The sequence below is a fragment of the Entelurus aequoreus genome, linkage group LG02 (genome assembly GCF_033978785.1).
Source record: "Entelurus aequoreus isolate RoL-2023_Sb linkage group LG02, RoL_Eaeq_v1.1, whole genome shotgun sequence".
NCBI lineage: Eukaryota > Metazoa > Chordata > Actinopteri > Syngnathiformes > Syngnathidae > Entelurus > Entelurus aequoreus.
Window position 1 is genome coordinate 76,942,451 of NC_084732.1, and position 13,181 is coordinate 76,955,631.

At 37.9% G+C, this 13,181-nt stretch overlaps 1 protein-coding gene across 1 annotated transcript in view; it reads right to left on the bottom strand.

Moving 5' to 3' along the window:
- Positions 1 to 13,181, bottom strand: part of LOC133639431 (DNA damage-binding protein 1) — an 88,086-nt gene that overhangs the window by 24,672 nt on the left and 50,233 nt on the right. Inside the window, exons 16-21 of the mRNA XM_062032724.1 lie at positions 11,670 to 11,877; positions 11,471 to 11,566; positions 11,065 to 11,176; positions 4,746 to 4,869; positions 2,711 to 2,875; positions 2,093 to 2,187 (exon numbers count right to left, since the gene is read on the bottom strand). Of these exons, the coding sequence (XP_061888708.1) occupies positions 2,093 to 2,187; positions 2,711 to 2,875; positions 4,746 to 4,869; positions 11,065 to 11,176; positions 11,471 to 11,566; positions 11,670 to 11,877 (800 nt within the window). The remainder of the gene's footprint in view (positions 1 to 2,092; positions 2,188 to 2,710; positions 2,876 to 4,745; positions 4,870 to 11,064; positions 11,177 to 11,470; positions 11,567 to 11,669; positions 11,878 to 13,181) is intronic.

The following is a 13,181-nucleotide window of genomic DNA, read 5'->3' on the forward strand; positions in this document are numbered from 1 at the left end:
TGTCATGAACAAAATCATTTGGATTGTTCCAATTCGGGTTTATGCTGCTGATTCCGGTCATGTAAGTTTATTAAGCCCTTAGTCTTCAGCCGATACCGATCACATGAATTAACTGTAATGTTAATCACAATCATACTCAGAAAAAAAACAGAATGTCAGTGTAACAACACAATGTTTAAACCACAAGTGTCAAACTCCTGGCCTGCCAAGGTATTTTATCTGGACCACATGGCAATATAAAAACTATTGTGGCGAATGGTGAATTTTAGCAACAAAGAAACCCAACTTACTTTAGCACGTGACATACAATTTATGTAATACTAATAAGGGTGGCCACTGTGGTATTAATAGGATGCATTGCCGCATTACCTCCAGAAGTAGCCATTATTTAATTGTACACGACTACAAACAACACTACTTCATCTGGTAAACCCTGCCTGTACACAATAACACATAAAAGATGCATGATAAAGTCAATAGTGATAATTAATCCTGTTTTTTTTCCACAATCTTGAATGTGCTTTGAATTTTGCCCCTGTGTGATTAAATTTGACGCCCCTGATTTAATCTATTGCATATTCTCTTTGATTACATACAATTGTTTAAGAAAAATAAAGTCAACAGTACACAATAATTTAAAAAAAGCAGAAAGTACCATCTAGTAATCATTCAAATCCTTTGGTTTTTGCCCTATTCACTGAGTTTGTAAAAAATGTTGTTCTTGCCACTTTAGTATCAATCTGATACTACCCTTGATATCGACTTTACCAATAAATGGATCGATCTACCCTCCATTTATGTGGCTGGCTGCTTCACAGCAATAGTGCACAGATGCTCTGTTGCCATTATACCATTTTCTCTCTATAATCCTATTAATCTCCTTGCTAATTTCCTGTCAATTGTTGCTAATTTTCTGTTGTTGCGCGGTTCCAGCTAAATATCCTTGTAAGTTTATTAAGCCCTTAGTCTTCTGTTATTTCAAGTTAGTTTAGTAGCTGGCTTAGCGATTAGAAGGGTGTGAATTATTGGTCACCTAACGATTCAATCCAATTCCAATTTCTGTGGTAACGATTCGATTCAACACAATTCTCGATTCAAACCAATTTTCGCAATGTATTATTTGATATTATAATTATGACACTTTTTCAAAACAAGTTTTTTTTGGTTAGAAAAGCTCCTTAAAACGTATTTTTATTTAAAAAAATTATATATATACATATATATCAATTTTTTAAAATTCTAAATCAATGTAGGATGCAAAGAATCGCAATTTGGATGTGATTGATATTTTGTGCACCCTTAGCGGTTACCATGCCTTCTTGTCTTCTCCTTCTCACTCAGTGTAAGTTTAGCCTCGTCCTGCAGAGATACTAGTGAAAATGTAGTTTATTTTACGCAATGGAAGTCATACTTTAATGAGTACTTTGAGTAGTAATTTAGGGGAGCGACTCCACACTGTGTATGACCTAGCCACCTGCCTGTCAGCTGATCATGTACTTTTCCACAGAAATTGACTGATAGTGTTTAATGGCGGATTGATTGGAGCACCCACATTTTAACAACTCCCTCACAAAATGCGTGTGGACATCACCTGAAGCAGCAGTACAACTTGATGACACCTGGGCAAGCTTTAAAAATAGGTTGGAGGAGGAAAAGAGCAGAGGGCTGGGCGTTCAACTTGTCAATCATCCCAAATCTTTTCTGGAACGTGCAGTCTACTGTGTGCTCACACAAACATTTTAGCTGCACTTGCAAGCACCTGAAGAAAAACAGATCGATCTATTTCTTCTTTTTTTGTTATTTATTATTCTATCTTTTAAAAATTGTTTTCCATACGCAAGTTTTCGTTTTCCAAACTTAGAAATTTCTGAACTCAAAAAGTCCATGCGTTTTCCATGCGTGTGTAGGAACACTGTAATTTGCATTAAAGCTAAAGACACATAAAATAGCATTACTAAAACACTTTTAAATAGTCTTAACTTTAGCATAAAGGCTGAATTTTGGGCAAAACATTTAAAAACACCATTATGGGATATAATAAGACTTTTCTATTGTATAATATGGGACCCTAAACTCTTTAAGCGGTGATTACCGTGCTATTGATGCTGGCCAAGAGTTTTCCATTGAATTCAACCATTGAGTAGACTGCTCCTTTCACCTCCTTTTCTGCTACAGTTTGCAGCTTTCCTAAAGGGGAAATTATATAAATCAGAATGAGATCAACAAATTAAGTGTCGCGCAGTCATTTCACACCTAATCCAGTACCTACAAGGTCACACTGAGGTAGATTGCACGCCTCACTTGTGATAGAAATGTGAAACACAGGGGGGGGAAAAGGCAGTTGTGCAGAATTGGTACGTGTAGATGGAATGAAAAAAGTGGCAAATAAATGAAAAAGAGGCAATACACCCTGGGAAGAACACTGCATGAAAGGAAATGAGAGGAATCTGTATTGGTGAAGGAAACGTCTGATAAGAAGTGATAAGTAATGATTTAGTGTGACGCGAAACAAGAGCATGGTAGGACAAAGTGTCCCTGGGTGAAGAAAAAGGACACAGTGGATAAAGAAGAAAATGAAACCGACTGGAGGATAACAAGAGCAAAGAAAAATGAGGTAGATGAGAAGACAAACAGCATAAGGTTGAAAAACAAGAGAGAAAAATGTTGAGTTCACTTGTTTGGACCGCTTAAGAACTGCCTGGGTACTGACCGTCAGTGTAGTGGAAGACAATTATACGGCCCTGCTTGGGCTCAGCCTCCTCTGGGTAGACCATGGCAGTGCCGACGATGAAGTAGACGGATGGGTCTTTTCCAAGGCGGCAAGAAACCATGCTGAGGGCATACTCACTCGGGAGGAACTGATGAGCGTGGAGCACTGGTAGGAAGAAGAACTATTTTAGCAAAACACAATCTGTCTTTTAGATGGGTTTCTCAGGTACAAACAAACAAAAAAACAGCACCAACAAAAAAATCGCATTGACTAAACTTACTTGTGAAATCACAAAGCACCTGAATCGCCTGTATCCACCTCCACCATACACTTCAACATGTTTTATTAATTTATGTCAAGCTGCACCAAATTATTATTTCTTGAATCGATCAATCTATCAATTATTTTTGTAACTAATCAAATAATTGATAATAATAATTTGTTGATATAATTTATTTTTGTAGTGTTGTGGTACAATAAATGTTATGAATAAATTCTCAAAACTTTTTGCTTCAAAAGTCTTGTTTTCTGCGTTTGTATCTAGGTGTGTCCGGATGCGCGGCGGCTGATCGATTGGAGTACTACTTGTAGCATATTTTTTCGACGGAAAGTAGGTAACGTAGTCCTAAGTTTATCTTTAGGCTGCTACTACTTCATTGTTACAAAGACACCAAAGCGCTTAATAGTTCAATAACTTCTGGTATGAATATGAGCAGTGCCCACTGGAATACCAGTCCTTATTATGTAACAAACAGTGCACATGTCTTGCTACAAATTTTACAGCAATGCATTAAACACTGATAAAATGCATGGTATCATTCCATGTTAAAATCTAAAATCAATCTAAAAACCTACAACTTACAACTAGTAAATGTCATGATGAAAGTAATTACCGGTAGTAAGATTAATTTCTGTCTTCTGATAGACCTTTTAAGTTAAGAAGCATTTTATAACTATTAAATACATGTATAAGCTACTTACTATATCATCGTACCAGCGGGACTTCTTCTTAACGATGGCTGTATACTAAAATCACCTTGGTGAGTTCTAGTGTGGGTAAAACTATAATACAATATATTGTGGAACTAGTTTTATTGCCCCTGTTAAGGAAGGATATCTTTCAATTTTAATGTGCTTATTCACGAAGGGCAAAAGGTACACTGGGTTGTCACAAGCAGAAAAAGAATTATGCATCCAATAAAACATTTTGACACAAACAATATCAATAATGCAGCAGCTGAAGAATTCAGCCTGTCTAAGAAGGGCGTGTTCAAATTAGTACCAGGGATTTGAGCAGAAGTTTTAAACAACCACAGATTTAAGTGGTGATTACACAATCATCTTCGTAAATGATTATACAATGAACATGCACCTGCACGTCAGTTTTAGCCAACACTGCACATAACCAATGCTACAGGAGCATGTGTGTTAGATGAAAATGGATGGAAAAAAATAAAAAAAATAAAAAAGAGCTCACACTGATAAATTAGATTTGCATGTTAACGCGACCTGCTGATCCATTCCCTTATTTACATGTATTTACATAATATGTCTCCTAATTTATGCAGGTTTGTGAAGTCCTGGGTCTTTTAAAGGAAGGTTCGCTACAGGAAAATTTGCATCACAAAACAGACCAGAGCAAAACCTATAACCTTCAGCGAGGTTCACCATGAAAATATTGACATGCATAGAGAGGTTTAAACACTCTGTCATCCAATTATGGTGCACAATGCTTTTGACAAGCAATAATGCATTATTTGTTACGTGTTTGATATTTATAAAATAAGACACAGCACACAGGTTAAGGTTAAACACCAAGCTGAAGCAAGTAAATGCAAATTTGTTGATGCACCCATTTTAATATGTATGAGCAAATAATAGTTTGATGAAGGAGTCAAGGCTGAGGAAAAAAGTATTTTGGACTGAATAGATCCCACTTGTTTAGTTATTCTCCATACAGTGTACATGAGCTCACCAGCCCAGGCGCCATATGAGGGTGCCAATTTTTGAGATCAAAAAGAAATGCATGTCTCACCTTCAAAGGTGTGCTGATCCACGACTAGCAGGCTGTGAACCTCCACCTCATCACCAAAAGACGTCTCATGGGGAGAAGTGCTGCTGGGGAAGAGCTTGCTAGAACTCACACTGCTGGAAAGAGCCTAGAAGTACGGAGATTTATGAGACGGGACAGGAAACAGAAATTAATACAAAGAGAATCATAATAAGGTCTATACATTGATGTAGGCGCTCCACAGGACAGTAGCCGCCATCTGTGGCACCAGATGCACAGCATTTTAAATCGGGTACAGACTTTGGTGGTCACGGTGCAAAAGGCTCCGGCAGTGATTTGTCTCGACAAAGTTGTGCACCCTGGGAGTAAATTCCTCCTGTTCCACTAGGGAGGTAGTGATGCTTGCTCGGCTGATCACAACATGCTGTCAGTTGGTTTTAAAGTAAAGCTGAAAGTATTAGAAATAATTTCTTTCAAAAGCTAGTATGTCACTCACAGAATTTATATGACTACAGAATAATTAAGTGTAATGTAACCTCAGTGACTGTTTTCATACCCCCTTTTTTCGTATGATTTGGTTTTTGTCAACAATTGTACACCGTCTTGGTTATCGTACAGTCTAACTTGTCCGTTTGGCCCTGCATCATTCAGATGAATCAAGTATCCCTATCCTCTACAAAATCTGGTTTTGTTAATATTTTTAGGCCGTCTGGAATGGATTTTCCGGATTTACATAATTTCTTAGGGGAGAAATTGCTTTGGTTTACGTCTGACCTTTTGAACAAAAGCCAAGGTGCCGCTGTAATTTTAACTTGTAATTGAAATCATATTTAAGATTTAGATTGTCTCAAAAGACACATTTATGAGTAAGTAACAGTGCAGGGCTAGCTTCTTTGTGTGCACAGCCACTCAGGCTGCTGTCTTTAGCGTCATCTGTTGAAGCGGGCACCAAATTGCAGAATCTACAAATACATTTAAAAATATATATATATATATATAATATAACAGAATATAGTAGAATAGCACTTTATTGTCATTGCACTTAAAAAGTACAATGGGTGTATAATGAAATGCACTCCGTACACTTACATTTTTCTTGAAAAAAAAATTATCTTGTCGATGAGAGGTGGCTGCAGTTTGTTTGTTTAAAATTGCTTCGTTTGTAAATTGTGTTTTGTTAATGTATTAATGGCAACTATAACTACACAGGAAGACCAGTACTGCTGTGTCAAGAAGTATTTATTGTAAATTGTGTTTTGTAAATGTATTAACGACAACTATAATTACACAGGAAGATCAGTACTGCTGTGTCAATAAGCTTTTGACTGCACTTTTTTTTACATTGCTTTGGATTTTGCACCATTTTCCCCCATGACATTTGGATGTGTGATTATTTCATTTTTAGAGTATTTATCTAAATATATCTTATATTTAGTTTCAGATTGTTGTAAATGTGATGTCTAGACTTTAAAATAAATAATTTGTAACTTTGTAATGCTGACTTCTTTGTTTGGGGTGGGGGGCTCTATTCTCGTCTGGGGTGTCAGATGACTCAGAGTCGGCCGGCCATGGTACTGTGTATAAAATTAAAGGTGTTGTATGTCACCAGCTCAAAATTACATTTTTAAACAAAAAAATACAAGAACACAATGGCTAGCATATGTTACCAATAGTGGTTTACGAGAACATACTTAACCAATCAATACATGTCCCATATTTCTCACAACTCATTTAGAAGTTCAAATTGGTGAAACACTTCAACACTGACCATACAAAATGTTGGCTTTGATTGACTTTCTGTCAGTAACGGCTGTCTCGTACACTTACATGCACCTACTGTGAACGCACATTAACAAATACAGTCCCAGGCACAAAAAGAACAATTTGCATTATGCAATGTGCAACATTATCTCGTGATTTAAACCTTGTTATGTTATTTAATAGTGAGTGTTTTAATTTTGTCTAGTGGCAGGCGCGTGTGTGTGTGCCTTATTACCCTACCCGCAAAGACAATTAAAACAACATTCTCCTCCATGTAAGTGTGCTCTGATTTTAAAATCTACCTCTGAAAAAAAAAATGGAATCACCAGTCTTGGAGGACGTTCATTCACGTGTTTCATATTGTAAAGAAAAAGCAAAAACAGACATGACACAAAACTGGCTAAGAAAAACTAAAATAAATCAAGGAAAATAAATTGTGGTAACAGCAACAGTTTAATTTTTAGATCAAGCAGTGTGGTGCAAAGCAGCTTTGCGATTCATCACTGAATATTACTTTTATCCAGTCATCATCTTTTCCTTAGCTTATTGGAACTTTGTTTTTTTTTCTGTTTAGGTGGTAATAACGGCTTTCGTTGAACTTTTCTGTATTTAAATCCCCATTTCCTCCAGGCGGTTTCTTACAGTTCGGTCACAGACGGTGACTCTAGTTTCTTTTTTCAAGATACATTGCTTTGAGTTTTCTGTCTTGACACTTTGATGTTTTCCTTAGTCTATCAGTATATTTGCCTCTTACAACCTTACCATGTTGTGTGTACTTGGTCCAGATTTTAGACACAGTTGACCGTGAACAATCAACATATTTTGTTACATTGCGTGATGATTTACCTTCTTAAAGAACTTTTGACAATCTTCTCCTTTGTTTCAATTGACATATCTCGTGTTAGAGCCACGATTCATGTCAATCCCCCTGCTGCAAAAGCTCTCCAAGGTGTGAACACTCCTTTTTAACTAAAGACTAACAAACAAATTCAATCTGATGTAGGTGTTAGCTTTGGAAATGAAAATGTACAGGGTGATTTCATTTTTGTTTTCCTCAGAATTGAGTGATTCCAAAATGTTTTCATCTGCTTTATCTAAAAATGAAACTGTTACGGACTACCACAATTTATATCCTTGATTCCTTTCAGTGTTTCTTAAAGGCAGAAGTTTGTCAAAACTACACTTGTGCGAATGTAGATCGTTTAATACCAGAGAGTCTCTTTTGAAAATACTCGCATTAGTGTGTACAAGAGAAAGCATCCAGCAAAAACAGACTAGACAAAGAGAGAGGTCAAACTGGAAAACATATTGGGAGTTTCATTTAAGCTGTGGATGACCTTCAAGAACAAAAGGATATAAAAACAGACGTTATGGTGGTTGTTGAAGTCATTGGGTTTTCCCCCAAACAACCCACCATTATTACCTACGCCAAGAGGTTATATAATCGTTGTCATTGGTTTGTCTGTCTGTCAGTTATCAAAATATTTTTTTATTAAACTTTCAGGAACTATCCGAAATGGGATAAGGAACAACTAATTGATTTTGGATCATTTCAAATATGTTACCTAAACGATACACGTGTGTGGGTGCGTTTGTGTGTGTGCGTGCGCCTGTGTGCGTGTGTGTGTGTGTGTGTGTGTGCAAACAGCGCTGCAGAGACAGTGTTCACAGACAAGAATGTTTACTCCATTTCTTTCAATGTGTTAGAGATAGCTTATAAAGTCATGAACGGATTTCAGGAAACGATTCAAATAGGACAAAAACAAGTCGTTACATTTTGGGGCTGATCCAGATCATTTCTACTACGTTACCTTACAAGCTTCTCTGTGTGTATATGCTAGCGGCTACGCGTCCAACTACAAAGACAAAGACAACAGATGACTGACAAGAGGCTTAACTCGGTTTCTTTCACTCCGCTATAGATAGCTCAAAAATGTATGGGGAGGATTTTCATCTACCTCTCAGGAAATGGCAGAAATGGGATGAGGATCAAATGATCAAAAAGTTATTGGCGGATTTTGATTAAACTTTTAGGAGGTCTGTGCTCACAGAGTGCTGTTCTAGTTTTTACTTTTATCTCCATATGTAATAGATGTTGAAACCGGAGAAAGGCAGAGTACAACACTTGTTCGAGCGCCCTCTGAGCAGCTGACCAACTGTGACATACAGCAGCTTTAAAAAGAAAAATGCTTTTTTGTGCGTTTTAATTTAAATTTCAGATTGCCAACTTGTTCCTGATGTGCAAGTGTCATTGAAACAACTTGTAATTGAATTCTAAAATTAATAACAATAATCACTGAGGCCAATTTTCCAGTAAAGAAAAATTATAAAGTGCTGCGCTGAGCTTTAGACTACAGCACAGAAAAAGATTGGTTTTAGAGACAACAAGCCTGAAAATAATTGGGAGGCCATAATTACGTACGTCAAAGCCTCAGAATGGCTGCCAACTCACGATGCCAGAGTTCATTAAAAGAACGAGAAACAATACTTTGGTTTGACATAGTCTGAAAATCATTGGAAGGTAAAATTATCTTTTACCTTGGCGTAACAAACTGTTTTTCTTTTTACTGGCAAGAGATAGCAGGAGAGAGGTTTGGGATTGATGTAGACCGCTCTGCAGCATAATCAGTGCAGCATCATTTGAAATACAAAATGCAATTATTTATTTTCAGCAATGGTTTTCCGACATGCCCCCAGGAGACAGAATTTTCCCTCTGTAACCTGCAAAGTAATGGACAGCTTAGTACGAGGCCAATATTGTTTTTATTTTTTTATTTTTTTACAGTAAGCGTGGTTACAAAATGACAGTCCTATTGGCGAAAAAGTCCAGTGGCCATTGACACATTTCTGTCTTTGTTTGGTAATGCAATTTTCTGCCAGAGTTTTCAGTCATAAAACACACACTGGTCTCTCCTCATTTCCTACTGTAGTCACCATAACCCAAGAGCTACTGTATGTATACATTGCCATATTTTCTGAGCTTTTTATTCCGGTTATTGTCACTTGCTTTCATTGCCTCGGACACCTTATCTGTTTTTCTTTCCATTTCTGTTACTAACTGCTCCATTTCTCCTCCGTCAGCTCTGTACACTGATCAGTTTTCCTGTGTACTTCTTTTAGAGCATTGGTTTGCAACCCACGGCTCTGGAGTCACATGTGGCCCTTCTGCTTCCTTGCTGTGGCTCTGTCAGTTTTTTTTGACAGAGATGTTGAGGTGTAATGATAATCTCTCATTTATCAACTAATAATCAATGCTATAGATCGCTTTCAATAGTTCCCCAATGTTCTCAAGGAAAGTGCGTGTAAACTACGTGCAACAAGTTGGAGCATAAAAGACGTTTGACTTTCAACCGTAAAACATGAACAAGTATGTCTGCAATTTGTGGATGACAGAACTGCCTGGTTCTGAAACTTTTTTCACTAAGTACAACCTCAGAAAACACTTGGCACTCTCTAAGTACCACCATAATGACCAACATTAAAATTCAGTAGTGTAGTAGGCCTAAGTATTCATTAAAAACAAGGCAGAGGTTTTAATTAACAAGTATATTTAAGAGTTGAGCTTGAGCCAGAGTATATTAAGTTTATTTTTGGCCAGGGTGTACCCCGCCTTCCGCCCGAATGCAGTTGGGGTAGGCTCCGGCCCCCCGCTACCCTGAGAGGGACAAGCGGTAGAACATCGATGGATGGATTTAAAGGCTTCGTTGGCATACCCATAAATGCAGCCCAAGTACCACCACAGTTCGATAATCACTGTTTTAGAGTACTCAATAGTAATATCCCTTGAGATTATTTGTATTGTTTACTCGTCTTCAGCATAAATTACTTTTTAACTGCGAACGATTTTTTTGTCTCATGTGATGGTTGAGATATAATTTTTAGTCTTTTCCTTGCAGTAATACACGTGTGTTTTGTTTAATTAAGCCTATTTTGCACATTTGTGTGTTCCATGTTTGTCAGATGCTTTTCTCAGTCTTTTTGTTTGTATTTAATCATCATCTCCTTCAACAAGTTTCCCTATTATAATTACAGAATGAAAATCACAACAATTTATTGCAACTTTCACTTTGTCATGCAATTTTATTGCAAGAAACACCTAAAAAAAAATCTGCACTTTCCATTGCAATTTTTGAAATTAGGGATAAAAAAGATCGTGGGGGACTGGTAAAGAACTAAAACTAAATATGTAAGTAAAACATTTTTTAATCCTGTGCTTTTGGGGGTTAGGGTTACAAAAAACACTAATTAGATATTCATAAAATCAGGAGCGGATGCAAAGTTGTTGAAAAAAATAAGCCTTAAAACACTGCAATTTCTGTCTCAACTTTTTAAAAATGCTGCCCCAAAGTCATCCATTTTAGGCTGCAATAGTCACAAAAAAGAGGGAGTGTGTTTTACAAAAAAAAAGCATCTAATAAAGCTAGAAGTAATCCCATATACTGTAAACTACTGACTGACTGACTGATTTAAGGGACACATTTAAAATGGCAAATCTGCAAACAAAACGTAATCTACACTGCTCATCTTCAGTGTGACTGTGTAGCAAACCTCAGAATCCCACCAAAATATGGAGCTACAGTACCTGGGTGCTGGCACTGGGCCGGACAGCAGAGGTGGTACCGCTCACATCCTGAATCTCCACCCTGCTGGACAGGACACCAAAACACTGGGAAACCTCCTGGTAACAAATCCGTCTGGCATGTAAACAAAAGAAGAAAGAGGTGAGTGGACACACAATGAGTTGTGGGTGGAAGCAGAAAAATAGCCCACGGTGTTTTAGTGAAATAAACAAAACAATGAAAACACCTTGAGTTCTTAAATTATATGACTGTCAAGATATAATAACAAATACAATTGTTTACGGTGTAATTTATGTCAATAAAAAAACTGACAGATATTTAACAAGCACAAAAGGACAAAAAAACTGAAGGTAAATAGAACCAAACATGTTCACTCAATACATTTGAAAATCTGAGAGGGAGACTGACCTCGGGGACTCGTAGAGAGGAACAGTGCGGATGTGGAGTTTCTGAATCTCATCAATGGTACCGATTGTCAGAGTGCTGTTGTTAGCCAGAGCCAGGCTATAACAGATAAGGTACAGATTTGGCAGAAAATTAAAACTGATCAAATGAAATTCTACAATGTATGCAATTACCGTCCCTTGGTTGTGTGTTTTTAGTATACCTGTCTGGGTAGCCTTCAGAGTTGAGTGGACACATATAGTTGACCTCCTTGAGGTTGACGTTGGAAAAGACCAGCTTATGGTTAGAAGAATAAATGACAGTGGGGCGATCGGAGCAGGCAAAGACATTGGAGGTGGAAAGGGATCGAAAGGTCCTCAGCACGGTGGGCTGCGTTCCCAGGGTGACTTTTTTACGCTCACTCAGGGAACCTATAGTGATGGAAATACAATCACAAAGAAAAGGGTTCAGGCCAAGAGAAACCTTTAAAGAGCAACAGAAAATAAAGCTGTCAGGTTTCAAATAGTCATGGGGTAAACAGTAGAACCACAGGGTTCACTGCTCAGTCACAACAAGGCATTCAAACCTAACAACACTGCACCTACTGCCAAGCACAAAGTGGATGGAATATTACAGGAAGACTACCTCAACTCAACACCTTTTACAGCTGAAATTCGGGCACAAATATGTGTTTCAACAGGACAATGCTGCGAAACACACAGCCAGAGCTGCTAACATTTGGTGTGGAGGAAAATTGTGCTTTAAAAAAAAACCTTCGTTCATACCTAGTTTAAAGTTGTATATTTAGACAGTTTTGAGAATAAATTCATGTGTCCTGACTGGTATTTTGGATTAACACGTGGAAGACATAAGTGAAAGTTTGCACTTTGGGTGAAACGGTCGCAGTTTTTGTTACAGTTCGCAGTTGTTGTTTCGGCTTTTTATTTGTTTCAATGAAGTGATTGTTGATCTACTACCTCAACGCCATATTTTCGACATCTGGGGAAAAGCTACAATATTTTATGTACACACAAAAAAACATCACAATCCGGGTAATTAGTAACTTCAGTCAGGATGTTGGTAAGACAAAAGCAATATACGTCTGTATATCTATGCTGGCTTTGGAAAAGCTGAATTTAAGCTTTTAGAAGGGCTTTCCTAAAGCCCAGACTTCAACCGCATTGAACATTCGTACACTATGCTTAACATCTGTGTCTGTGCTAGTAACGGACTCCATCAATTCTGCCAAGAAGAGTGTTCAAACTTCCTGACAGAATGATGTTAATAGCTCTTTGGTGGCTACAAAAATAATCTGGTTGAGGAAGCAGACTGCCTCAACTGATGGAAGGAGCGCTTCAGAGAGCTCCTTAATCACCCTCCTGTTCTAAAAAAAACCACCCTTACCAGCCACTATGCCCCTAACTCGGACTGCTCCATCATTCCAGTCTTCCCAGATGAAGTGAAAGCAGCACTGTCAAAAACCAAGAAAGGCAGAGCTCCCGGCATTTGTACAATCACAGCAGGGATGTTGAAGGAGACAACATCATTCTATGGCTTACAAAAATTATTACCCCTGTGTGGGTCTCTGAGTTGCTGCCAGATGACTGGAGGCGGGGCATTATACTTCCCTTCTGGAAACACAAGGGAGATCAGCTGACCTGCAGCAACCACAAAGGCATCACCCTCCTTTCCATCCCCTCTTCACCCGCATCCTACCCACCAGAAGCGGACGCAG